At 54.9% G+C, this 26992-nt stretch overlaps 2 protein-coding genes across 10 annotated transcripts in view; both read right to left on the reverse strand.

Moving 5' to 3' along the window:
* Positions 1–26: 26 nt before the first annotated feature.
* On the reverse strand, positions 27–21776 carry Kdm6b (lysine demethylase 6B). 8 transcript variants are annotated; one of them, XM_026390503.2, is made up of 24 exons: positions 21691–21776; positions 14887–14999; positions 10070–10192; positions 9634–9784; positions 9401–9542; positions 9140–9238; positions 8823–9042; positions 8640–8732; positions 8376–8537; positions 8110–8292; positions 7675–8022; positions 5384–7587; positions 5164–5290; positions 4957–5062; positions 3884–4089; positions 3711–3775; positions 3556–3627; positions 3310–3458; positions 3047–3161; positions 2773–2960; positions 2490–2631; positions 1858–1984; positions 1598–1768; positions 27–1492 (listed from the first exon to the last, which is right to left on the reverse strand). In XM_026390503.2, exons 5-24 carry the CDS (start codon positions 9535–9537, stop codon positions 1469–1471), a joined length of 4938 nt encoding a protein of 1645 aa, XP_026246288.1. In that variant the 5' UTR covers positions 9538–9542; positions 9634–9784; positions 10070–10192; positions 14887–14999; positions 21691–21776; the 3' UTR covers positions 27–1468. The 8 variants fall into 8 exon arrangements, with proteins under 8 accessions (XP_026246288.1, XP_077656740.1, XP_077656738.1 ...); XM_077800614.1 differs by lacking the exon at positions 21691–21776 and adding an exon at positions 17497–17516; XM_077800612.1 differs by lacking the exon at positions 21691–21776 and having other exon boundaries at positions 14887–16313.
* Positions 21777–22556: 780 nt separating this feature from the next.
* Positions 22557–26992, reverse strand: part of Dnah2 (dynein axonemal heavy chain 2) — a 103744-nt gene continuing 99308 nt past the window's right edge. For both annotated transcript variants that reach the window (XM_026390568.2, XM_077800793.1), the window contains exons 78-86: positions 25460–25651; positions 25110–25294; positions 24639–24867; positions 24417–24568; positions 24177–24291; positions 23332–23508; positions 23161–23235; positions 22841–22991; positions 22557–22711 (exon numbers count right to left, since the gene is read on the reverse strand). In XM_026390568.2, the coding sequence (XP_026246353.2) occupies positions 22557–22711; positions 22841–22991; positions 23161–23235; positions 23332–23508; positions 24177–24291; positions 24417–24568; positions 24639–24867; positions 25110–25294; positions 25460–25651 (1431 nt within the window). The remainder of the gene's footprint in view (positions 22712–22840; positions 22992–23160; positions 23236–23331; positions 23509–24176; positions 24292–24416; positions 24569–24638; positions 24868–25109; positions 25295–25459; positions 25652–26992) is intronic.

Below are 26992 nucleotides of genomic sequence, written 5' to 3' on the forward strand. Positions count from 1 at the left end.
AGGAGCGGTCCAGAGCTCTGGACATTCCTCAGGCGCCTCCGGGAGGGGTTCGCCCTTGTCAGGGCCTGTGCAGTTCCTCCCCATCAATCACTTTCTTGCGGCCCTCCTCCCGGTACTCTCCCCTGCTATCACCAGCACGTTATCAAAACAGGATTTTCTTTCTTCTTTTATTTTTAATATTAATAATCTCACACAAAAAAATCACCGAAAATAGGAATAGGGTTGGGAAGACCCCTCTGCCCCTGGGGCAGAGAGACAGTGCAGTGCGAGGGGGCGGGACTGTAAACCCCCCACCCCACCACAGCCCCAGCGGGGAGGGAAAAAAAACAAGAAAACAAAAACAGAGCCCCAGAGAAGCTCGTCCTGGGGTGTCCCAGCCCCAGTGAGGTCCTGGGCTTGGGCTGTTTCACACTTAAAAAGAAAAGGGGGGGTGAAGGTGAAGGTCTTGTTTTAAAAGTTGGCCGGGGCTGGGGAGGACAGGGTTCCTTTTCCTCATAGTTCTTTCTTTAAAACTTTTAAATTTTTTATTTATTTATTTATTTATTTATTTATTTTTTTACAAAATACCATTTCAGTTCCCACTTCTTCCCCTACAGTACAGGAGTCGCTCACCCTCAGGCGGGGTTGGGGTCAGGTCGGGAGTGGGGGACTGGTCCGAGAAAGTGCAGGACGTAGGGGAGGGGAGCTGGTTTGAGCACCATGAGAGCCCGGCTGGAGCCACGGACGGACGGGCGGGCGGGCGGAGACCGACGGGCCGAGCCCGGAGGACACACATTGGGGTGGGGGGAGAGCCCAGGGGCGGGCAGTCCCCAGAGGGGCGGGTGGGATGGCTTGGGGGTAGCGGGAGGTTGGGTTTTCCCAAAAATGAATAAATAGAGGTGAGTGGGACTGTTATAAATTAAAAACCAAAAACAAACAAAAAAAATACAAATCATAACCAAGTGAATAAACAGACATGTACAGGGGGTCACAGCTAGCATTGGAAGTAAAAAAAAAAAAAAAAAAAAAAAAAAAGGAGGTTCTGGGGGAGGGGTAAAGCCCATAGAAAGAATCTCATTAAAAACCTCGGCTGCCTTAACGTTTATGTACATACACGAGCCGCGTGCATCAGCGGGCGGGCGGGCGACTGGCAGGCGTGAGGGAACCCGTATGTGACCCCCGCCGCCGCCGGAGCCTGGTCCTTGTGTCTGTTGCTAGAAAGGCCAAAGTCGGTGAGGGGAGGCGCTGGTGGACAAGGGGCTGCCAGCCCCCTCCCCCGTCTCCCATTTTTTTTTCCTTTTTTCTTCATATTTGTTTAAAAAAAATTTTTTTTCTTAATAAATTAAGTGAGGGGAGCTGCCAATAGGGTGGAAGGGCTGGGCCCAACCCCCTTCCCGGCCAAAGGCGGGACCTAGGTCCAGCCCAGGCATGTGCTGGTGGCCCCGCGGCGCCCTACAGAGGGGCGGGCGGGCGAGCGGGGCATCCGGCTTCATCGCGACGAGCTGGCGGGGGCCTGCGGAGAGAAAAGCGGGCGGGGGCTCAGCGGTTGACGCTGAGCGGGTCCTCAGGCCACCTGCCTAAGTCTCCTCCTCAGCCCCTCATCCGCGCCCGCGCTCACCAGCGTGAAGGCGTCGTAGGCCTGAGCCAGCTCCTCAGTGCGGTACTGCTCCAGCACCACAACGCCCTGTAGGCCCGCGCTGCGGCGGCGCGCACAGCCCTCGCAGTGCACCAGGTACGTGTTGCGGCTGCCGTTCTCACTCGTCACGAACAGGATGTTGAATACCTCCACCTGGTCGGGACAAACTGGCAGTCACAAAGAGGGCTGGCCACAGTGGACACCTCCTCAGGGGCAAATGAGAGGAAGAACGCTTCACTCACATCGCACTCGTTGCAGTAGTAGGCGGGCTCGTCCTTGACTCGGCCCTGGTAAGCTATCTTCTTCCCTGCTCGCACCAGGCTCTCACGTTGCACCTGACAGTGCTTCATGGATTGCAGGAGGCAGAACCTTGGGAGGGGCCGGGAGGAAATGTTGAGGCCAGGCTGCAGCAGGGGCAGATGGGTTAAGAGCTCAGACAGCCCCATAGACTTCCCGTGGGGAGTCTTCCCTCTCCATGGCTGGGTCACCTCCCCTGTCCTAAGCATCTGACAGTTTAAATTTCAAAGGCCAGGGGATGTACCTCAGTGGTAGAATGTTTGCCTAACCTAACCTGCTCCAGGGCCTCAATCCCCAGCTCCACAAAAAGAAAAGAAAGAAAAGAAAAGGAAAGAAAGAAAGAAAGAAAGAAAAGAAAGGAAAGAAGTTTCAAATAGTTTTGCCTGTTTTATCTACTTAGAAAATGAAAGTCCTGAGACCAGGAACTTTGCCAGTCTCCCCAACACAGTAACACTGTAGACACATGGTAGGCATGGACAGAGAAACAGATAAAGAGTAGAGTAATGTCAGATACCAAGAACAAAGTCAGGGACTAGATCAGGTGGAGGTGGGCTCCCACCCCAAACAGGGCCCTCACTTGATCATCTTGAACAAGTCGGGGTCGCTGATTTTGACAGTGCGCGCCACATTCCAGGACACATGAATCATGGGCACAATGGATTTGACGTTCTTCACCTCGTTCCACTCATATCGTTCCAGGGCCAGCTGGTACTGATAGGCTGCAGGTCAGAGGGAGTCACCACATATTCTCAAACATCCCCCAGCCACCTAGGCCTGAGCCCCTTCCCTGGCAGATGGGCCACCCTCCATGCCCACTCCTTCCCAACAGAGCTCACACTCCACGGGCCCCACCCTCTCACCGGTGAGGGGCCCCACATTCCAGGCAATGTTGTTGCACCAGCCGGTGGCCTGCACCCAGTGCACAGTCCCTGCATTAATCCACACAAGGTCTCCAGGGCGCTGCACAAAGCGGTACACAGGGATATTGGAAGCGTAGAGGTCATCCAGAATTGGCCACCAGGAACCCGTTAAGTAGTCCACGCCATGCCTGCAATGTGGGCAGACAAAGGGTCAGGTCCTTAGGGACCCAAAAACGGAAAGCAGTAGGGTGACTAGAGAGGGGGCAGTGCACACCGGTCACAGAAGGCGCTTATGGTCTCCCAGTAGTGCTCGTGCACTGCGAACCATTCGCAGTCACCAGGACCAATGTTAATGTTGACTGAGCAGAAATTGTTGTTCTCTTGGTGGCCTGCAGAGGGAGACAGAGAACAGCATGATTGGCCTGACAGCAGCCCATGCTCCGCGCAACCCCGCCCTTTGCCTTTATTGGCTGACTGAGGGCCGCCGCTACTCCCTCCTCTGGTACACTTGAACACAGTGAGCACTGAGAAGCGCACCTGGAGTTCGACTGCCCGGGACTTTCATGTACAGCTGTACTGTATTCATGCCCAGGATGGTGTGGCCCACGTGGCTGAGCATGTTGCCTGTGGATGTTACCCGCATGAAGGCGGGCAGCTTCAGCAGCTCCTGCAGCTGGGGCTTCCACCTGCAGGGCGAAGGAGCAACCCAAATGAGAGGGTACCCTCCACACTGCTTGCCCAGCAGCACTCCTGCCCCAGCTTTGCTGCCTCAACCCCACTGACCGTTTGGCATCAGATAGATCGATATTCGTGCCAAATTTGATGATGTGATGGTTCTTCGGGTCTGGTGCACTGCTGCTGGAGCAAGAGCATAGGTTGGTGGAGAGCACAGGGAACAGGAGCCATTCAGGGAGGAGACACAACAATGCCTTCCTTACCTAGGAGGGGTTCCTGTGGTGCTGTCTGGCTCTTCTGACTCCTCATCCTCACTCTCCTTCTCTTCCTGCTCAGCCAGAGGGGCAGGCATTCCTGGATCAGTGACCTTTCTGGATCCCTCCCACTGCAGCCTCTGATCCCAGCACACCTCCTTCTACCCATGTTCCCCCATCACCTGTAATGACTCCTGGAAGGAGGAGGCCTGGTACTGTGCATACTTGGCAATGGTGGTGTGGGAACGAGAGCTCTCACAGGGCCAGATCTGTCGTGTGCCGGTCAGGTCCCAGTTCTCATCTGAGGGCTGCTGCACTTGTGTGCGCACTTCCACGGTGTGCTCGCCACTAGCCTCCACCAGCGTCTTGGTGGAGAAGAGGCCTAAGTCTGCAAGGAAGGGCAGAGCAGGGAGTGGGCAGGCAGAGGCAAAAGACAGGGACTGAAGACCCAACTCACCCTTTCCCTTCCTACCACCCAAGTCTCTGACAGGGTGGACACAGGTTTGGCAGAATTCAGTCCAAAGGAATGGACAAGAACCCAAGTCCCAAAGGAGGCTGACAGGGCTAGCCTCTCTCTGGATCCTCACCAACCCCAATCCTCCCACAGCTGCTCCAGGTCCTTAGCCCCTCAACCAGAGTCCTCAGCTCTGGATGTGACATGTGCACAGCACTTGGCACATAGTAGGTACTCAGTGAACAGCAGCTTAAATTATCATTGTGTCCAATTAAACATTTAGTCAAATGAAAGTCTGGTATGTGTTTCAAATAACTCAGTGGGGATAAGGGTATGGGTATAACGGATTGACCTCTGTATTTCCATGTTTCACATTTTTCACAATGAAAGGTTGAAAAAGAAAATCCCAAACCACTGGTCTCTCTGGGTTGTCTACAATCTTTTTTTTTTTTTTTTAAACAGGGGAGGGGGAGTCAGTGCTGGGCAAGTGCTCTTATCATTTAGCTATATCCCCAGCTCTCATTCTCAATCATGAAAAAAAAATCATAAGTGATTCTACATAGACCTTGAGATACATCCCCATCCCACTTGGTCACTGCTGGGGACAGATAAAACAGGAGAAAAGCCTGAAGTTGGCTGACACATCACTCAGCACTATTCAAATATAGTCTCCATGTGACTGAGTAGGCAAACTCTATATTCATTGTCCTGACTCTCCAAGTTATGGGGATTTTCAAAGGGTTCCCCACACCCCAGATCCTTGTAGTCTTCCCCATACTTTCTGCACACCCCCATACTCACTGAGCCGCAGGGAGCCTGCCAGGCCCCGGATCACTGTGATGGGATTTCGGGGGTCTGTACAAAACTGCAGCAGCACTGGTGAGAAGGCATCCCGTTTGCTCTCCAGCTGAGAGATGACCAGGAACAGCTGGAGTCAGAGCCCTGTCCCTAGGCTCTGAGCTCCCCAACCACCCTAACACTGTCCAAGAGGACAGATGGCTCACATACATAGATGCTGGGTGTAGGAGGGTTAAGTTTTTCCCGGGGCAGCTTCTCCTCAGTGTTGATCTTCGGTTTCACAGACTGGGCAGGGGAAAGGTAGGACTCTCGAAACTTCCCTTTTACCTTGGCATTCCTGTGGGAGGAAAACAGAAACATCAGGGTAATATTGGGAGGAGTCTATCCCTGGCCATGTTTGCAGCCTTGGGGTTAAGAGCACCCAACTCACTTGCTGGCACGCACGACATCAGCAGCACAGTGGCTAATGGTGAGGTCTGCCATGCGCAATCGCCGCTCTTCTACCTCAGAGGCTATGAAGGTCTCCTTGTCACCACTTTCTACCTTGATGAGCCGGATCTTCAGCTCCTTGGGGGGCCCCTCACTAAGTGAGCGCAACTTCAGCATGTCAGCACGACTGACACCTGGGGGCCCTGGAGCTTCCTCTCGAGTCTTCTTTCCAGGGACAGAGGCTGACGGGGGTGTGGGCTGGGCAGAGGGAGCAGGAGTTGGCGGAGGGACAGGAGCTGTGGGTGGCTTGGCCTTGGATGACCCACCAAGATCAGGACGGGCCTTCTCCCGACCCTGGATCTCCTCGCTCTGCAGGTCCAGGTTCCCTAGCACCCGGCGGCTCTTTTCTTTGGGGGTCTTGGTCTTGGCTTTGGCCCTGCCCTCACGGGGCCGCCGACCCACACTGTCCTTACAGGCTCTCCTGTGCCTACGATGCTCCTTCTGGTGCTCCTTCTGGTGTTCTTTCTGCCGCCGCTTGCCACTGCCTGGTCCTGTTGCAACCACAGCCACCACCCCACCACTTTCCTCCTTGGTCTGTGCAGAAGGCATCAGTTGCTCAGTTCCACTGTCCACTGGGTCTGCTGTGTCCACTGGGTTGATGGCACTCCGGCCCACCCGCTCCACAAGGGTCTCACAAGCCCGACTGATCTCTTCTAGCACCTCAGACTCAGAGCGAGCAGGGGGCAGTGGCAGGGGTGGGGGCGGCTGGGCAGGGGTCACCGGGCCGGGAGCTGGCTCTTCACCAGCCCTGCGTTCCCGGGCCCAGGGCCCGCCTGAGGTAGAGAACTGAGATGACGAGGAAGCAGAGGGCTGTGGGGAGCCCTGGGCGCTAGGGACCACTGAGGTGGGTGGCGGGGCAGTAGCACCTGATGGGGGACCAGGGGAATACTGAGTGGTGGGCAAGGGCCCAGGTCGGGTGGAAACAGCTGTTCCAGGCCCCCGATAACAGTACTTTTGTCCCTCCAGCACAGAAGCCAAGGATTTGAGCAAGCTGGCTGGGTTGGCTGGTGGGGGTGGTGGGGGCTGTGGCGGTTGTGGCTGGGTAGGTGGAGGGAACTTGGCTAGGGGCGGTGGTGGTGGCAGGGCTGGTGGTGGCTTCTTCTCCTCTTCCTGGGTGGTGGTGGTGGTGGTGGTGGTGGTGGTAGTGGTGGTGGTGCCAGCAGCTGTGGCAGCAGTGGTGGTTGGGACTGTGTCGCTGGGGAATGGAGGCTGCAGAGATGCAAAGGGTTCCTTCAGCGGGGATGGGAGGACCACGCCTGCCTCCTGCTGCTGCTGCTCCTCCTCCTTTCTAATTGATTCATCCAGCATCTTCATGATGTTAGCCAGCCCATCGGGTAGAATCTTGAACTCAGCTGGCTCCTCAAACTGGTCCTCCAGCGGGGTTGGGGGAAAATCAAAGAGTCGTGGGCCTCTTGCAGGCAGCTCCCCAACCCCAGGAGGCACAGGCTGGGGGGCTTTACTCAGGGGGCCTGGGGGTGGCCCTGGCCCCACCTCGGGGGTCTTTGGGAAGGAGACCCTGGGCCGGGGGCTCTCCGAGCGCCTGAAGCTTCCTGAGGTATTTTGGTGGCAGGAGGAGGGAGGGGTTGGCGGCAGGGCAAGAGTCAGGGGTGCAATAGGTGGGTCCTGGGGGCTTAATGTTGGGCTGGGTGGCCGGGGAAGGGAGTCCATATTTCTGGCCAGATAAGGTGGGGGGAAGGGCACAGGCCCAGTAGGGGTGCTGCTGTGGCTGCCATTGTTGCTGCTGCTGCTGCTACTGCTGGTGGTTGAGGGAGTGGGAGGGGTGTGAGAATCCTGAGTGCCCACAGAAAAGCGGGGGGCTGGAGGCCCCAAGAAGCCCTCTCGGTGGGGAAGTGGGGGAGGGCGAGGGGGCCCCTCAGCCCCAAAGAAGAGCTCTTCTAAGATCTCTCCATCCTCTCGGGCTGTCCGGCAAGCCTGGCCCTTCAGCCAGGCAGGGGGTGGGGGTGGGCGTAAGAGGCGGGGACAGGGGGGTGGAGGGGAAGAGGAGGGCCCAGGTGGCAGGGACAGGTGGGGAGTGGCAGCAGGAGCTGCCAAGAACGGTTTTCGACTGTTGTGTGCCGAGGACCCTAGGCGACCCTGGTGAGGGGAGACCTCCAGCGCAGGAGTTTGGTAATGGTCAGCACCAGGCTGTAATATAGAATGGAGTGGTCAGAGTGATGCTCTGGCCACCTCATAAAAGCTTCACCCCATCTTCCACCACAGGTGATCACTCACAATGCCTGGGCTGGGCTCCACACCCCGAAGACCGGTGTTGCTGCTGCTGCTGCTACTGCTGCTGCTGGTGGTACTAGGGAGGCCAGGGGGCCGGGAAGGGGCGTAAGGCACGCAGGCGGTAGTTGCTGCTGGTGAAACGCTGGAGTCCATCCGCGACCTCTGAACTCTGCTCTCTCTAAGGTCACTTCCGGGGGGACGGGTGGCAGGCAGGCAGCCATGGCTCTCTGCTCCTGGGGGGCGGGGGCTGGGGCCTGGGGGTGTGGCTGGGACCAGCCGGTGGCTGGGGGGGTGCGCAGTGTAGGCTGGAGCTGGGTATGGATATGGGTGAGGCAGCGAGTGCCGCTGTTCCTATGGGAGATACATAAGGATGCAGGATAAGTATAGAAGGTACTGAACTTATAGGTAAAAGGCCTCAAGCAAGAAACCTGGGCTCACCTGGCGCTCTGGGGGTGCTGAACTCTTGCGGTCGGGGCCCCAGGTATCTCCATGCAAGGTACTCCATAGCCCTGGCTTGGTCAGCTGAAATGGAGGGCTCGTAGCCAGGCCAGGCAAGGGGGGTGGTGGTGGTGGTGGTGGTAATGGTGGTGGAGGCAGTGGCAGCCCTGGGGGAAGGCCAGTCTAGAAGAAAAGAGTGTGTGAGAATCTTACTCCTTGTTCCAGACCTGTGTACTCTCTGCCTGCTGGCCTACCTACAACCATACCTGTTCAGAACTGCAGCCTCTCCTGCGCTTGCCTCCAGGGCTGAGGCCCTCCTCCCCTGAGGGGCCTGAAAGTGCTGCAGGAGGAATAGGCTGCACCACTGGGGGTTCGGCAGCTCGCTTCACGGGGGGACCCCCTCGCTTGGCTCCATAGTTCCGCTTGTGCTGAGGACAAAATGAAGAGAGACAATGGCATGGGTGCAGGTCTAGCCCAGCCCTCTTCCCTAACCACTTATGTTATATGTTATGTTATATCCCCATCCTCACCTCAAGGTGCAGCAAGTTCCACACTTGCTCCAGAGGAGGAAGGATCTTGGCTCTGTGCTGGCAGGAGCCAGCATGAAAGTTCCAGAGCTGAGCCTGAGGGGTCAAAGGGCAGAAGAAGGCATAAGGTGGGGGCACTGAGACAGAAGGCACATTCTTAGCCAGCTACGTCCTGCTTCATCCCACCTGCTGTAGTCGCCCAATGCGGGGCCCCAGCTCAGAGAAGCTTCCTCCATATCGAAGGGCGCTGTGGTAGCAGCGTATAGCCTCCTCACTGTCATGTTCTGACTCGTACAGCTGCCCAAGCTGTTCCCACAGTCCTGGCTGGGCTGGCTCCCGCAGCAATGCCTGCACACATCCATGCAAGGATTCCAGCTTTCCATGGAGGGGTCTTGAGGTGGGTGTCCTAAAGAATAGAAGGGATTCAGAAAGGTTAGGCTTCAGGGAAATATTTCAAGGCCCCAGTTACTTCCCATTTCAGAACTTTTGAATCCCCCACTCACCCTGGAGCATAGTATGGTTTGTTGGGATGTCCAGAGCTACTGCCATGCGAAGTGGGTAGGGGAGCAGGGAGTGGGGGTTGCCCGATGCTGGCTGAGCATCTGGAAAGAGAAGGGTTATGTTATATACCACAAGAAGGAATAAGAGCACTGAAAATAGTACTGAGGCCCATGAAATGATAGAAACCATACAGAATGGTTCAGAGATTGAGGGGTAGAGAAGATAGAAAGAAGAGTGCTGGAAGACACAGTTCAAGTGCTTACCTGCCTCCAGGCAGCCATGCGCCTCGAGGAGGGGGATGGGGCGGGCAGGAGCTCCAGGCCCCAGCACAGCTCAGGCCCCCAAGGGCAAAGGCTTCCCGTGCAGTGCGGGCCCCTGGAGGGTCCACTGCCCGATGCATCCAGCCTAAGTAGGGGATAAGATTGTGTTCTTACTGGAGGCAAAAGCAGAGCTGCCAGTGTACACCCAGCCAACCCAGGCCCAGTTTTTCCCTTACCAGGTCAGCAGTGGCCCCAGGAGCCCTGGAGATCGGGCACGGCCCCCTGCCCCAGCTCTCTGGGAAGCTGGGAGGATGGTCCGGCTCCAGCCGCTCTGACAAGAGTGCCCACTGTACCCAGATGGCAGCCCCTAGCCTTTCACAGCCAATTCTACAGAAAGAGGCAAAAAGAGTGCAGTGAGCTGGCCAGCACACAGGGCCCAGGGGTTTGGTTGGAATGCCTGTAGCACCTCCAGGTCTGCTTTTTTGTGCAGGAAGTCTGAGGAGAGATCTACAGGGCCTAAGGGTCCCTGAAGTCCTGAAAAGTAGTGTCAGTATAAGTTCGGAGTGACAGGGAGCCAACTGTGGGGCGACTGTGTGGTTGTACTACCTACTAGGTTTCAGCTCCAGGGACATGCCTGCTGACCCACAAACCCGCAACGTTGCTGCTGCTTACCCGGCCTCGGTGGGAGCGTCCTCTTACGCGTCGGCGAGCTTCAGAGATCTGGCCAATCACAGGACTTCCTCTCTCCCCGGAAAGCCAATCATCACCCGTGTCTCCGCCTCAGTAACAGCCCGGCTAGAACCAATGGGAGCAAGGTTAGCCCGGCAGGCAGCGCCTGGGGAGGAGGGGCGGAGGAGCCGGTCAGACAGGATCGGCCTGGGGTGACCCCGATGTGACCCCGCGGCTCCCACCAAGGGTCCCATCTCGGATGTGATACCCGGGGTAGTAAGGCAATAGCTACAAGCAGGTGGGCTAAGCACAACAGGCACGGGTGAGGACGGTGAGTCGCACGCTTGGGCAGGCATGGCATTACCGGCGAGTCTCACGCACCCACGGAACTATTCGTGGTCTCTGCCACCGCAGGACTGATGGGGTGCAGACGGATCCAGAACGCAAAGACATCTCTTCCCATTCTCATTTTGCCTCACCTAGTGACTGAGCCAACCACCCTCAGCCCCTCTTTGAACTGCTTAGGGCTAGCCAGCCGTGCCAACTAAGACACCCAAACCCATCCGTGCCGCTAAGAGCGCTCCACTCCCAAGGCCTGACACAGTCCCAAACAACAGTCAAGTCTCCAACCTCATACCAATTCCTTTGGCTCCTCCACTTCCCCTGGCTCTCTGGGTCTTCAATACCAACCGACCCCCCAAGCCAGACACCCCCCCACACACACACCGCTTTAACACCAACTTCTGAGAAGTTGCGCACCGTGGTCCCGAGTGGCCCCTCTCGCGTGGCTCCCGTATCCTGTATGCCCTTTCCCCGCCGGGGCCACGCGGTTCCCCACAGCCCACGTGGCCCCCACCCCCCGAGGGAGGGGGGATTTCGGGGGTTGCCCGTGACGTGGCTACTTGCGCAGCGGAAGCGGTGTGTGTAAGTGTACTGAGGAGGGGGTGTCCTTCGGGAGGGATGAGGCGGGGCCCGACGAGCAGTGACATCACCCTTGTCCCACTCTCACCGCCTACTCCCTTAAAGAACCCAGAACCCGTTTTACTTCCTCCCTCACGCGCCCCCCCCCCTCGGTGCTGGCGTGACCCAAAGTAGACACAGCACTCCCCTCTCCTGGGTACCTTCCCTTTAGCCTCAGCTCTTCCTTCTTGCTCTCTGAACCCAGGAACTAAGTCCCCGCGCCTACCCCGCATTCTCCCAGGTAGGAAGCCGGCTGTGCTCCCAGGATCGGTCCATTGAGAGTCTAGAGTACAAAGAGCTGTGAGAGCTGAGAGTCGAGTACAAAGCGGCGGGGGCGGGGCTAGCGCTCCAGCTGGAGCCAGAGCCGAGCAGGAAGCTGGGGGAGAGAATGTGGCGAGGGGCTGGGGGCGGCTGGAAAGTTCGCCTTCACGTTAAAGTCTGAGCTGTGGGGAAATTTCCACCAAGCCCACAAGGGCAGAAGGGTTTCTGGTGAAAACAGCCCTCCCTCCCGCAGGGGCAAGGTCGACTGTTTGCAGGGAAGCACTCTGTCAGGGTGCGCCACACTGCGGCCAACCCTGGTGAGTGCCTGCGCCCCAAGGACCCTCGGAGTTTGTCAGAATTCTCCACTCCAGAGGCAACCAAGTCCTGGAACAAGTAAACACTTCACTGTGGCCGAGCAGAGCCCAAGCTGGCTGCCCTCACCCAAGTCCTGCAGGGACCCATGGAGCAGACGTGGGAAAATGGGGACCTGGGACACAAGATACCAGAAGCAGATCTCTGCTAGGGAAGTGGTGCCCAGGGCGCTACCAGTTACCAGGAAATGAAGCTTCCCCTTCTGCGATGATGACACTTCCCCTCTGCCACTTCCCCTTTCCCACGGGGAACTGACTCAGCTTTCCCTAAACTAGCGAGTTCTGTCCCTCCAGCCCCTGATCGTCAACCTTTATTCACAAACCCTTACGCAGGCATCTGGGACTATAGAGCACACACTTAAGGACAAAACTTCCTATATACTAGTCACATTCACTTTGCCAGCCACCTCGGATCCTGGTTCCCACCCAGGACCCAGAAACCTAACTCCCACCCACCCCTCCCCCACAGCCCTCCCTCAGGGTCTGATTCAGGCTTGGGGTGGCAGAGCGTGAGTCACCCAGAAAACCTTCTTCCCCAGTTCCCACTGACTCAGCCCCCGCCTCCCCGAACTCACACAGACACACAGTCAGAGACAGACACAACTCCTCAGCCCACACACTGCTCACCACCGGTCCGGTGGAATTTCCCCTCTAGTCTCTCTCATGACAACCCCTCCCCGCGTAGGGCAGCCCCGCCGCCGCATTCACACCTGTTCCCCGGAGGTCGGGTCGCAGTACACTCTCACCTCCACTTTCGCTTCGGAGTAGGAACAGCCCTCCCCGACTCCCAGTGTCCATACTAACCAAAGGGAGAGGACAACCACTGACAGGCGCAAAGACAAGACACCCACAGACTCCTTGAAGACAGACAAGAGGTAGACGCGCATGGCCAGAGCCAGGTTGGGAGGGCGACACTTCGGAGACAGACATTCCAGCCTCTCCCAACCCGGCCCACAATCCCCAGAGTCAGCAGCTCTGAAGGGGTTAATTCCACTCCTGCAGAGACCACGCCCTCTCCATCCGGGCACTCCCGGCAAAGCCCAGCTCCTCCCCCTCCATCCGGGCTCTGGACTCCGGGACTTTGACCGACCCCCTCCTGGTAGAGCCCCAAGAGAGAACCACTCCATCAATCACACCCACTTAACTCTCTCTGGGCTTAAGGTGGAGGATCCCCTCCGCGCCCGAGCCGCACGGGACGCATGGTCAGAGGCCTGCCGTGCCCATGCAGACTCAGTACCGCCAAGGACTAGACCCTGCAAATGGGGTTTTTACCGAGCAGATAGCAGACTGCAGGAGCCCAAGGTGGGGTTGGTCCAGGACCCCGCTGCATCCCGCTCCCGGTCTATTCTACCTGGTGGAAGCGAGGAGTTAGAGACTCGCTTCCTACCTGGGAGAGGGGGAGGCGTTGGGGAGGGCCGCCAGCGGAGGCTACGCTGTGACTCAGCCACCCGGGCAGACCGCCCGCCCGGGATTCCCTTCCCCAGCCTTCCCCCGCCGGCCCCTCCCCGCCTCCCATCAAGGAGTGACACTGCTGGCCCCGGCCCGCTATGTGTCACTGCGGGCCTTGTGTCTGCTTCTGACTGGGCGCTGTGTTCACCAATCTGTCTGACAAGGTCGGCAGTGAGTCCCGGTGTCTGTCTCCGCGTGCACCTGCATATCTGCTCATCTTGTCTCCTCGGTGCCTGTGTCTGACGCGTTCCTGTCATTATCCCTGTCTACATGACTCCGCAGGGCTGTCTCTGTCTGTGTGTCTGCCTGGCTCCTGTCTCGGTCTTTTGTCTGGGTCTGCCTCTGCATCACTCGGGTGATCACGTGTGTCTCTGCACATGCCCTTCTGTGCTTGCCTTCATGTTCCTGAACAGAGTCAGGGAAACACTGGAGCAGGCTTACCCTACTGACTCCGAGCTTCACTCCCCTGAATCCTGACGTCTTGCAGAATCAGCGATCCTTCTGTGAGTCAATTACTTGGGGGTCTGTCTGCTTTCAATCAAGTTCTGTCCCATTTCTTAACATCCTTGCTTATCCTCACAGCTCCCTGAAGCTCCCATTATGACAATAATTGCGGCATTCATTGACTACTTATTAGATGCCAGGCACTGTTAAGCATTTTACATACTTTTTTTAAACTCTTCCCCAAAACTTACTATTGGAAGCACTCTGATTATCCCATTTTGTATATGAGGAAATTGAAGCTCAAAGAAGTTAGGTAACTTGACCAAGGTCATTCTGCAAGTGACTGGGACAGCTGCTTTCCAGAGCAACATTCTTGCCACTCTTCTATGCTGCCTCTGACTTATTCCTTCTCTCTTGGTCTTATCCTCACAGGCCATGTCTGGGCCAACCTCCCTCTCAGCTTCACCCTCTGTTATCATCCAAAATGTCTCATGTGCTCCAGAGAAGGTTTGGGTAGGAGGATGTGCAGCAGATCTCAAAAGCCGTAGGTTTCTTGGCAATGAAGCTCATTCAGTTAACACATTCATTCAACACAAATCCACAGAGGCACCCCAATGTGCAAACCATCATACTAAACAGTGAGAGATACATAAAAGAAAACAGTCCCACTCAAGAAACTCAGTGAGTAATGGGGAAGAGCAACACACACTCATGAAACTTAAGTCCCTGGCTTAGACAAGATCTCTTTCTCCTATAAAGGAAAAGGGAATGTAGCCGAGCCTCAGACAGAACTGGGAGAAGGAAGGAGGGAAACAAAATGAGGATTAGGACTTTGGGTGTGGGGAGCAAATGCATGGGACAGAAAGGGATTTGGAAGGAAAGATGAGATGCTAAGATCGCCATGACAATAGTGTTGGGGCAATGATCTCCAATATCTCTCCACTTCAATTTCTAACATCCTTCATAAGCCAAGTTATCAACAACTCTTACAGGAGTAAAGCCCTCTCCCTCCGAAGAATTCTTCCATGGTATCTGACATCTACTTTCAACTTGCACATCCTAGCTTAATTCAATCAACAACAGAGTTGCTGAGTTGGCATGGGGTAGAAGATTTTTTTGGTGGTAGTAGAGAGGTTGGTGAAGTGCAGGGTTGAACCATTCATAGGAGACAAGGGGAGCTTCATAAACCAGGAGGGCTGAACCACTCAAGCACTACAAGGTAGGGGGAAGCTCAGAGTTGGACTGGACCATTCTGAGGAGTTGGCATGATCCAGATAATTTTTAAACATGGGGTGCAGGGCTGGACTTGGGGTGCACTCAAGGGAATGGACTTACCAGATGGAGTTTGGTGTGCCCTGTCTCATTAGAACAGTGCCCCAGCAGTGGGGTGCAGCAGACCACAGTGGAGTGGGTAGTGTTATGGGGCTGGCATGGTGCCTGGGGGAAACCTAAAAGAAAAAAAGTCATTTAGAAGTGGGGGTCTCCCAGACTGGAAGGTTTCTCTGTGCTCCCTATCCCCCCTCACTGAGGAGAAACCTGGCTCTAGTGGTCAGATGAGATGGAAGAACTGGTTTCCATGGCAACCAGAAAAAGCCATCCCCAAAGTGATCCTCAACCTTCCCCTTGAGGAGGCATCCTGACCAGATGATAAGGAGGCATGCTATGGAACGTAAGTCTACAATGGGCACCAGCTGACTGGACCCCCCTGCTGACTCTCTAGCCTCAGAGTAGTTTCATCTGCCCCTGACAGCAGTACCAAGGCCAGACTCAGTTCTGGACCCAAGGCATGCAGACCTTCTTCCTCCCAAAGGTTCCACTCTCCTTATCAAGACACCAAACAGTCAACCCCACCCTCTGGACTCTGCCCCCTCCCCTTCCCCTAGGCAGGTGCAGGCAGGTCTTGGCGAGCAGCACAGGTAGCCAGACTAGATGAACGGGCCCAACAGGGAGAAGCCTTCCTCCTCTGTAAGAGCTATGACTCTGGGCCTGAGCCTGGAAGTGGCCTCTGCTGCAAGCCCCCCTCCATCCTACCCCCAAGGACATATCCTGTTTCCCCATCACCTCCTTCCTCTGTGTGGCCCAAGAAGGTGACAGAGGCCCATCCCTTCCCTTCTAACCCTCAGAAAAAAAGAAGTAGGTATTTTAACCTAAAACCAAGGCCAGGAACCAGGTGTCCATCCAGGGGTCAGAACTCAGTTAACCCTCAACTCAGACTCACTCCTCAGGGGCTTATGTGTTCTGTTCCCCTCTTCAGTTTTCAGTCCCTACAGACCCAGACATTTGGTTGGACTCCCAGTCTAGTCTCTCCATTCCCTGGTCTTCCAGCCTCCATCCTTCCCCCTGCCCTAGAGACTCAGGCCTCTGGCCCCCAGCCTCCATGATGCAATGTGCTGCAAGTCTCCATGGCTGCTGATGACACTGCCCCCAGGGAAGTGTTATTTCTGACCCAAGCAAGGCCCCTCATTCAGCCAGGGCAGTGGTCAGCTGCAGGCTGGGAAAACAAGGCAAGTAAGGTCCTTCTGTTGGAAAAGGGAGCTTGAAGCTAGAACCCTCCAGAACAGTGAGACTCAGAATACAGGACTAGGGAGTGTATGTGTACAGTTGACAGCCTTTGTACATGTGGTTGTATAGTGGGGAGGGGGCATATGGGTCTAGCCTAGAGAGGGAAGTGAGGAGGACAGACTGAGATGAGGAGTGAGGGGCAGCCAAGGTAATCAGATGGGTGTGTAAGGGGCATCTGGACACCAGAGTGGGGGAGGGGCCAAAACCATTTAAAGGGCCAACCCCAGAGCTCTAATCCCTCACCAGCCCTGGCCTCAAGCTGGAGGCTGTAATTCATCTGTCCAACAGCTGGGGTGGGTGGGGGGGGGGGGGCATGTGAACAGGAAGGGGGATCTGGAGGAGGGGCTGGGGCTTTCTTGTGCACAGAACCAAACAACAAAAGGGGAGCTGAAGGGCCAGCTCCAAAGTACCCAGGCCAGGCTGCTGACCTGTAGACCTGCTGGTGTCCCCTACCTGATGGCCAACAGATTCCATAGTTTAGACTCAAGGATTCTTGGCCAAGGAACACAGGGATCCAAAAGTGGGGTCCTGACTAAGCACCCCCCAGGCAGGCTGTCACCTCTCCTTGTACCTTCCAGCACAGCACCTTCCCAGACCTGGCAGGCCCTGCAACAGACAGCCTCAAATGCCCTGTTCACCAGCCAAGCCTCCCCAGACAGGCCCTACAGGCTCCCCCTCCTGCCGGCACAGGGTGGCAGCGGCCACACCAAGGCTGTCCCTTTAAATCATTACCACCCCGGATTGTGTGGACAAACCAAGGGCCCTGCCCCCCAGACAGGCGCCTAGACACCACCACCCCCCCCCACACACACACACACACACACACACACACACGTCCCCAGAAATGTGAGGGCCATTTAAAGGGACAACACAGAGGCATCTTGGTCTCTAACGGCTCCTCTTCTCCACCCCAAACACACTCACCTCCCCTTTTCCCAGCAACACACAGCCCCTGCCCCTCCATAGGGCCCCCCAAATTCCGGTTCTCTCCCTACCCCTAGAGACATTTAGAAAGAGAAAGGGGGCGGGGGGGGCAGATAACTGGGGGGGGGGGGAAGAAAAGGACAGGACTACCTCCTCCCCCAGGGCCCCAGGGAACAGGTCTGAAGGGAAGAGCCCAGAGAAACAGCAAGATAGAGCCCGGAAAGGTGCCTCGGGCAGACCTGGGGAGCACAGGCGGAGCAGGAGGAAGGGAGTCAGGCTGCACGAGACCGAGACCGAGGGTGGTGTGGCCAGCAGGCGACAAGCCCAAGTGGGGGAGATGGAACCGGAGGGCTAGGGAAAGAAGGCCGAGGAAATCGGGGAGACGGAAGGGGGAAAGGGGTCATCCAGGAGGGTGTGGAGGAAAATCAGAGGGGGGAGGACGATCCTGGCCAGGGTTACCTGCTGGGTGTCTGTCCCCCGGCGGTGCCCCCAGAGTCCGGGTAGGGAGGGGGGAAGCAGCAGGGAGGGGAGTGGGGGCTGGGGGGGCGGGGGAGACGGTCCCTCCTCTGCCTCCTGGGCCTGCCCCGGCGCTTGCAGCCTCTGCCTCCCTCCCTCCTCCTCCCCGTCCCTGAGTCCCGGAGTCAAACAAAGAACTGTAGCAGGCTCTCCCCAACCCCCTCCCTCCCTCCTCCTCCTCCTCCTCCTCCTCCTCCTCCTCCTCCACCTCCTCCCCTCCCTCCCTCCCCACCAGCAGGCTCCCTCCTCCTCCCTTCCGGTCTCTTCCTTTAACTACCAGCACCCCCAGCCCCCAGCACAAGTCTCTCTCCACCCACCCACCCCAACCTTTTACACACCCCTCAGCCTAGCCCAGTCCCTGCTAGGGAAACTGTGGAGTCCCCTTGCAAAATGAAAAGCTCCAGATAACAACATGGGGGGTGGGGGGAGATTGGGGTCTTGCTTCAAAATCACCAACCACAGCACGATTATTTTATTTTCACAGTCAAAGGAATAGTCTTAGCTATTTCTTCTCCGAAAGGGGAAAAAAATTATAATACTAAAGAAAGAATACATGTCTTACTAAAGCCCTCATCAAATAAAGTGCACAGAACAGGCAAAGCAAATCCCCAGCCCAGCACCCCACCCCATCACACACACACACACACATAAAAAAAAAAAAACACAAACACACACGATTACACAAACTCTCCACTCCTCCCTAACTAACTCCTAAGGTCATGGCTAGTTTAGAGAAGGCCCACCAAATATAATAAAAATAACAACACTATTTAATAATAAGTATTTCATAACAAGCATTCATTCAATGTTCATTTGGAGCCAGGCACTGTGCTAAGTGCTTTGTATAAATTATCTTTTCCCTCCCATCTGCCTGGGAGATGGGTATTAATATTTAAATTTCCTAGATTAAGAATTTGGGGCTCTGGTAGGTTGTGACCTTTCCAAATCTCAATGGCCACTAAGAATTGGGATTAGAATCCAGGTCTGTCCTAAGAGTCCAAACTCTAAGGCACATGGAAACAAATACTTATTTTTTTCCAATACCACCACCAAACCCAGGACTTAACAGAGAAGGGCAGCCATAGTTAGTTAAACTAAGTCCCTCTTCTCCAAGTGGGATGCCTCAAAACTGATCCATCTGCCTTACACAGAATAAAAACCTATTTTTGACCCTTTCTCAGTTTGGGGAGTGGATTGAGCCATCAGTTAAGGGGACGTCAGAGATGAGCTGGTGTGTATCCCCACACATACAACTCTTCTCCTAGGAGCAGATGTCTTGCAACCACTCCCACTTCAACTCTAGACAGGGAAGGGGGCAATAGGAATCTGGGCCATGCAGCAGGTGGAAAAGTATAAAGGCTAGTAGGAAGCTCTTTCAAGGAGGGAGGGACCCGGAGAGGAAACTCTCTGGTGTCAATCTAGGGGAAAGTGACCCAAGATTCTCTCAGTCCAGCCTAGGGGCAAAGTCTTTCAACTACACCACACCCGTGCCCCTCCCCCTCATAAAACTCCATGCCAGGGTTTCCCACCTGCAGAATGCTAAGGCCAGGGGAAAGGAGAGGGGAAAGAGATGGCATGGGACCGGGATTGGATTCAGGTTAGAGGTGGGAGGGTATGGAAGGGGGAAGAGGCCTCATTGCCTGGCAACCATCCCGGGGCACGTGCACTGGTGACATCATCCTAGGCCACCTCTAACACAGACCTTTGACCCCTATGGGGGTGGTGGGGTGGCGCTGACTAAGCTTCCTGGGAAAAAGCTTTAGGAATTCTGGGAACCCGAAAAGCCGACTAAGAACCCAGGCGTTCTGCCCTTATCTCTTTTGGCCCCAATACGACTCCAATCCTAGGGATTTGGGCTTCTCGCTTGCCTCCTCTTCTCCGCCTCCAGCCCTGACCTCCCAACCCACATTTCTGACGCGAGTCACGACACGCCCCTCGGATACTGTGCCTTCTCACTCCAGGGCGAGATCTCTGGTGGGGGCGGGAGGCGGGGGACGAAGCGCCTGGTCCCACGGGGCTCCGTCTCCTATCTGCGGGATCCCCTGTGCCCCAGCCGGTCGGAATCTGTCTGGGTCCCTAACTCTCCCTCCCCTCCCGTACAGTTCCAGGGCGGAGTCAGTGGAGTTGAAATCAGGACACGGCGAGAGGAAGAGTTATATAACCCTGGGAAGCAGAAAAGGACGAGTGGATACGGGGACAGACAGTTCGAAAGGGGCCAAGAGAGGTGCAAAGAACACTAGGGAGGGTGAAGAGGAAACGTTAGGGATTGGAAGGGGTTTGGGGCACATCAAAGAGCAGGTATTCACGCGAAGAATGGGCGTGACGGCTTGAGAAGCGTCACCTGGGTCGTACGGGGTTTCCCGCAGCGCCCTCCCTCGCCAACAACAGCTGGCCCGGGGAGGCAAAGCCTCTGGAAGGGGCGCTGTACATGTTCCTTTTCTTTTGGGGAGGCAACCAAAGCCAGAGCCCGGGAAGGCAGCGACCCAGCATGTGGGGCCGGAAACCACAGCTCCGCCCAGCCCACCTGGGAGTGTGGGGCGCCAGCTGGTGGGGAGGGGTAGTGGGAAACAGGTAGCTGGCCCTCCGATGCGAAGATGGGCATTAACAGTGGAGACCCGGCAAAAGAGTGCAGGCCGACTCAAACGTCTGGGTCAGAAGGAACTGAAGAGAGCACCATGGACCACTTTGCAAACACTCAAAACCAGTAGGAGGGGGAGTGCCCGACTCCCGCGCAGGCGCAAGGGGGTGTTCGGGCGCGTGCGGCGGAGGGAGGGGTGGGCGCGAGCGTGTGGGAGTGCACGTGCAGATCCTGAGCAGCTACCTCCTCCCTTCCACCACCTTTTCCCCCTCTCCCTCTTCCGGTCGTTCCATAATGCCCGCTCCCCATTGGCTTCTAGAGCCGTGACGTCAACCACGTCCGCTGCAGCGGATTGGGCAGAGAGAGTTCGGGAATCTGACTGCAGAGTCTCGCTCTCCAGTTACTCTGGCAACAGGGCAAGCAATCTCGGGAAGGGACTGGGAGCCGAATTAAGATCTGTGACTAGGGTTCCGCCTCCCTCCCTTAAACCACCTAGTCCATTTCTGCCGCGCCGCATCTGGCAGCTTCCCTTCTTTCTTCCCAGGGTTCTCCGTGCCCGGGAACTAGACGTTCTGCCCTCGACTTTCCTCACAATCTCCCTGCTCTCTTCAGCCCCCACCCCAAGACACAGCCACACGCCACAGCAGACAGGAAAGCGAATGGCCTTGCTTAATAACCAATCCGCGTACCCCTCCCCACCCCACTAAATCAGTTTCAACCAGGCTGAAACAGAGTCCCCCGCCCCCTCCCCACCCTAAGCCCAGTGCTCTCCCACCCGTAATTTCCTGTGAGGGGTCCTAGATGACAGGAAGTCTCAGCCCATCTTTCCCTAAGGCCGAGGCGGGGGGCTTCAGTGCTTTCAGGGTCACATCCCCCACCTGCATGCCCTTCAGTTCTGGACTTCTGTGTCTCGTCCTCGCCATCTCGTGGCTATGCTGCAAAGGTTCGGCACTGAGATGGGCCCGAGCCGGGAGAGGGCTAGGGAACCGAAGACCGCAGAGTAGGGGCAGGACGCGGGGCGGCGGGGGGGGGGGGGGGTAGGGGAGTGTGAAAGGAGGTTCAGCGGAGTGGGGGGAAGGCTACCGCTGGGGCTCTCCGGGTTCCTGGTAGGAAGGTGAGGGCCGCGACTATATACCCCACAGAAGAACTGGAGGGAGACTCGAAATGGTCACAGGACTGGAGGGCCACATCTGACCTCAATAGGCCATCGCATTGACCTGACTGCAAACTCTGCCCTTTAGTTTAGCCCTTCAATTACGACTGCCGCGCCCCACCCTAGTGTCAGGAAGGGGAAATCCCAGCCCAAGGGGAGACTGGAAATCCTTTCTGGCTCGTCTTGACATCTGGAACCCAAGATATCCGCCTCCCAGTTCTTCCCCCACCCGCCTCACTCTTTTCAGGGGAACCCGGATGTCCTGCGTCCCGGTGGTCTTCCCAGAGCCTTTTCAGAGACTCAAACGTCCATCCCAAGCTCTAACCCTCCCGCGACTCTCACGTCCCGCCCACCTCGTACAGAGACGGTTTCCCTCTTTCCAGACGCCCTCGCAGCTCCCCGTTACCTGGTTCCGGGGGGTCCCAGGTGTTTAGGGTCCCCAAGGTCTCCCGAGGGTCGAGCGGGCCCCCCCTCTCCCAGGCCGGGGCTGGGGGGGCCGCTCCGCCCCGTGGCGCAGTTGGATTTTCCAACACAAACACTCGTACCCCCCCTCCCCAGCCCCGCCCCCTTCTTGTGGTCCCGCCCCTCCTTGCGCTGAAGTCCTTCTCTTCGGCTTCGCCCCGCCTTCAGCGGGCCCGGCTCGCCCAACGCCAGTGCTGGGTAGAATACCGGGGGCAGGGCGCGGGGTTCAGGATGCAGTTTATCGGGCCCACCCAGGATCCCTGCCTGATAAACCCCAATTCCATTTGGATCCCGCGCCCTTCCAATGTAAGCCCCGCCCCCTCTTGTGTCCGGCCCGGAAATTTAGGCCACACCCTCTTTAGGCTCCACCGCTCCGCTCATTGGTTCAAGGCCACTCCTCCTTTCCTCTCAAGGCCTCCCCACTTCCCTTGCTCCTTTCCCCTTACAGTAGGAGCTCACAAGTCATCCCTGTCTTGGGCTGCGGGTATAGCTCAGTAGGTAGAGTACTTGCCTCGCAAGCACAAGGCCCTGTATTCAATCCCCAGCACCACATACACATAGTAACTCCTGTCTGCTTTAGAACCCCGGAATAAAGGCCGGCCTTACTCCCTAAATCACCACCATTCCATTAAGACACTTAGGGCTTGTGCTGTTTTACTGCACACAGCTCCAATACAACTCATCCTCCTTTATGGCTAGAATGAGTAGTTATCTCCAGGGCCCCATACACGCCAGATTCAGCCAAAGCCAATGATCTTGGCTTCCAGAGTCCCCAACCCACTCTCAAGCCAGGAAGAAAAGGAAGCCGCCTCAGTTGTCCAGGCTCATGAGTAGAGCAGTTCCCCTCTTAATCCAGTGATCAGAAGTCATAGCCCCAGACCTTAGGTCGATGCCAATAACAAAGGAGGCTCTGTCAGCGCTGCCTGCCCGATTGGGATAGTAATAGCACGGACAAGAATACATGCCTGAGAAAAAAAGAAAGGAAAAGCAATCAGATCCCTGAAGCCCCTGGAAGAGAAACTGAGGATGGAGCCGGGGATGGATTAGGGTCCAGACAAGGAATGGGGTAGGCAGGCCTCAGGAAGCTGTCCCACCCTTGGCGCTCTTCTTTCGGCTCTCTGCAGGTCGGAAGTGGATCGTAGGCATAAGACAGACCAGCTGCATGGGCTCTGCTTCCACTAAGCAGGAGTTCTTCCGGTCCCAGCCGGCACCCTCTAGGTATAGGCCCCGAACCCAGACACCATCCTACAGAAAGGTGAGGGTAGGTAGGAGGAAGTTTAGACCCTAAGTTGCCAGTACCCTTGACCTAACTCTATCCTCCCTTCTGTTCTGATGAACTTTTCACTTTTGCTCCCACCACTCTCCTCCACCAAATCCCCTTTTTCTCAGAGCCCAAAGCTTATCCAATTCCCACCTTGGGTGGATATACTAGGTTGCTGTCATCCACTGTGGAAACAATAAATTCCCAGGAGAGACTGTCCACTGAAATCTGAGGATTGAAGGTGAGAATAAGGGAGGCCCAGAGAGGAGAGTAAATACATATCCCCCAGCATCCCTCCCACTTCCCCCTTTCCACATTGCTCACATTGTTTTGTCGAGCTGATGACTGCAGCACAGCAGTAAGGAACCCAGTGGGAAAGGTGAAACTAGAGAGCCAGAAGATCACAGGAGGCCGTGCCCGGCTAGCCCACAGCTCAAACTGTTCCACACGCATGGCCAGGTCCCGGGTCCATGAAGCCAGTGGCTTTTGTGAGGGATATGCCTGGGGGAGTAGGCAGTGCCTATGCTCATTCATTCCATCATACATTCAGAACTTTATTTGAGCACCTGAGCAGCTATGGGAAGACAATGTGGTGTCAGCCCCTGCTCTTCAACCAAAAACTCTCCAAAACAGTTGGACAACAACTCTCCAAAAGCCAATTCCCAAGAAAGAAACAGAAAATGACAACAATTAATAACAGTGACCTCAATACAGGTTGAGCATCCCTTATCTGAAATGCTTGGGGCCAGAAGTGTTCCAGATTTTGGAGAATGTTTGTTGTTTTGGATTGGGGAATATTTGACAGACTTTACCAGCTGAGTATCATTAGTCTGAAAATCCAAAATCAAACTTTTCAAGCATCATATTGGCACTTAAAAAAGTTCCAGATTTTTGGAACATTTCAGATTTCTCAATCTGTACTATTAATAAAATACCTATTGACTATTATGCACAGTACTGGAAATCTCTGAAACATACTTGGAGAGGTTAGTAACTTTCTCTGAGTAAGTTTGTAAGTTATTAAATTGTGCAGAGTCTCACAGTCAGTGAATGGTAGAGCCACAGTGCAACCTCAAATTCTGGCCCTCCCTAGAATCAGAAGATGGGGGTGTGGTGAGAGGAGAGCTCATTGGTTAGCACAGGTTTAATCAACAGTAATATAATCTTGCCTTTCCCCAGAGTGGAGGAACATGGGCATCAAAAATGCAATTGAAAATCTCTTCCAGGCTTGTTGACATGACGATGAGGCCCTGGATGCCCTTCTCTAGGTCTGTCAGTGAGAACCTAAGCAGGATGAAGTAGGTGGAGTGTTTGAACTTTGGCTGGGCATGGGAGAGCCATACCCAGCCAGGAGGTGAAAGCCTTTCCCTTCCCCTTCTCCCATTCCACAGAGCCTCTCTCCATATTACAGGATGGTCTCCATGAGTTTGTTGTATCTCTGAATCTCCTGAAGAAGGACCACATTGAGTGGGGAGGGGTCGAGAGCCAGCAGTTTTCGGGTCCCCTCATAGTCAATCATCTCGGGGATCTTTTGTTTCACATCAGTAGCCAACTCAAGGACCTGAGGAAGCATGAGCTCAGCACAGCCTTTCCTCCTCAACACTCCCCGCCAGGGGTCTGCCTGATCCTACCTTCTCTTCCCGGGTCTGGCCACCAGCACTGATGGGTGTGATTTGGGGTTGCAGAGAAAGCAGAGTCTCAAAAAGGGTTCTTGCTTCTGTGATCTGGGAGGCCACATCAGCATTGGGGTGCTGGCCAAAGGCCTCAGGAGGGTCCATGCTAGGTAACAAGCTGATGTATTCCTTGTAAGAGGCGAGGGTTCCATCTTTTGGAATGAAATAAGTCTCTAGGACTGACAACCTGGGGAGCCACAGCATCATTGTCACCATGTCACCAGAACTTGGGTTTCTATGCCAGACCAAGACCCCAGTCCCTGTGCATGTCCTGTTTGTCCAGTTCCTGGCTCTTGTTGCCCCTCCCAGACCTACAAACTCGGTCTTCTCTCAATCTTACACTATCTGCTCAAACACTTCCCCTGCCCCCAATCCTTGCCACTTGGTCTGTGTCCTTTTGTCCCCTGCTCAGTGTCACCTTCCCCTTACCGGTAGAATGGAGTTGATAGAGATTGGTCACAGAAATAGTCATTGATGTAGGTTGTAAGCAGGCGCCGGTCCCAGTCATCTGTGACATGTCCACCATAGTTGACACCAGCGATGAGGTACTTGAGTGCATCCCAGGGCGTATCCTCATACTCATCCAGATAGAGACTCAGCAGGTTCTCTGACACCTGTGCATTGTCCCAACCCCAGCCCCACATACAGTTATGACAGGATCTCTCCTAAAGGGGCTTTTAACACAGGCTTTCTGTCAGCCAATATTCCCAAAGGGCTGCCATGGGGCAGGAAATATAAAGAAAGAAGACTGGGATGTGGGACCCCTGGCTAGCACAAACCTCAAAATCAGAGTCATTGAAGCCATAGATAATGTTCCAGCCAAGCTGCAAGAACTTTTTGCGTTCAAGTAATACAGAGTGGAAGAAGCAGAGTGCAAATAGCAACTTCTTATATTTGGCAGGTTTGGTGCAGTGGGAAAACTGTGGTTCCGATACCAGGTGGTAAAGACGTGTCATGTTGGCCTTTAGTCCCTAGGAGCAATGAAATACAGAGGTAAGGTGACATATTTCATGCCTAGTCTGGCCACTAGCACAACCGTGTACAGTTGTGGAGGTTGTTCACGGCACAGAGGCACTGGTTTAAGAGGTGAATGGAGTTTGAAATCTAACCCTTGATCTGCATGCCAACATGTGCACCCATTTACAAAATTAAGTACCTTTTTCTACCTGATTCACACATGGGCCCTGTATAGGTCAGTGGCTTGTACATTTGATCCTCTACATTTGATACTCTCAGCCGTGGTGTTCTCAAAGATAGGTCAACCAACTCAATTTGGGAGTGTCAGAAAATATGAACAAAAGCAAAGACAAATACATGCAACTTTGTTTTGTTTTTGTTTGTACTTGGGGATTGAACCACCCAGGGGTGCTTTACCACTAGCCACATCCCCAGTCCTTTTCTATTTATTATTTAAGACAGGTTCTCACTAAGTTGCTGAGGATGGCTTCAAACTTGTGATGCTCCTGCATCAGGGTCCTGAGTCACTGAGGTTACAGGTGTGTCCCACCACATCCAGTTCAACTGTTTGTTGTTGTTGTTGGTGGTGGTGGTGATGGTTTTTGTTTTGCTTTGTTTTTCAGTGATGGGGGCTGAAATCAAGTTGTTGTTGTTTTTAGTGGTTCCCAGGACCTTGTGCATTCAAGGCAAGCACTCTACCAACTGAGCTATGTCCCCAGCCCTAAAATCAAGATCTTGCATATGCCAGGCAAGCACATTACCCCAGAGCTACACCCATAATCCCATGTAACTGCTAATTGACAAAAATGTGCAGAATTAAGTGCAAAGGTTCACTATAGATTTAAAAGGACATTGTGTATCATCAGTATGATTAAGGAAGAACATTCTGTGTGATTGGATTTAGCAAGCTCCTTGAACAAGTTAGGAATTGAACTATGTCTTACAAATGAGTAGGATATGATTATGATTAGACTTGAGAGGAGGATCTTGGTTCCCTGAAGATAGAAGGAATTAAATGAAAAAAGGCCTAAAGAAGAAACTAAGTGAGAGGATGAGTCTGGATGAAGTCAAATGCAGATGCATAGGTGGGGAAAGAAGGACCATGTTATGAAGAATGATCATTTGAGCCATTTGGACTTGATTTTCCAGGCATCATGGAGCCACACTCTATCTTGAGTAGGATTTATTTTCCCCTGTGGTACTGGGATTGATTTAACCCAGGAGCACTCTACTATTGAGCTACATCCCAAGCCCTTTTTGAGACAGCTCTTACTCGGTTGCCCAGGCTGGCCTTCTGCCTTAGCCTCCTGAGTCACTATGATTACAGGCAGACACCACCATTATACCTAGCTGGA

This window comes from Urocitellus parryii, chromosome 7 (assembly GCF_045843805.1).
Source record: "Urocitellus parryii isolate mUroPar1 chromosome 7, mUroPar1.hap1, whole genome shotgun sequence".
NCBI classification, from domain to species: domain Eukaryota; kingdom Metazoa; phylum Chordata; class Mammalia; order Rodentia; family Sciuridae; genus Urocitellus; species Urocitellus parryii.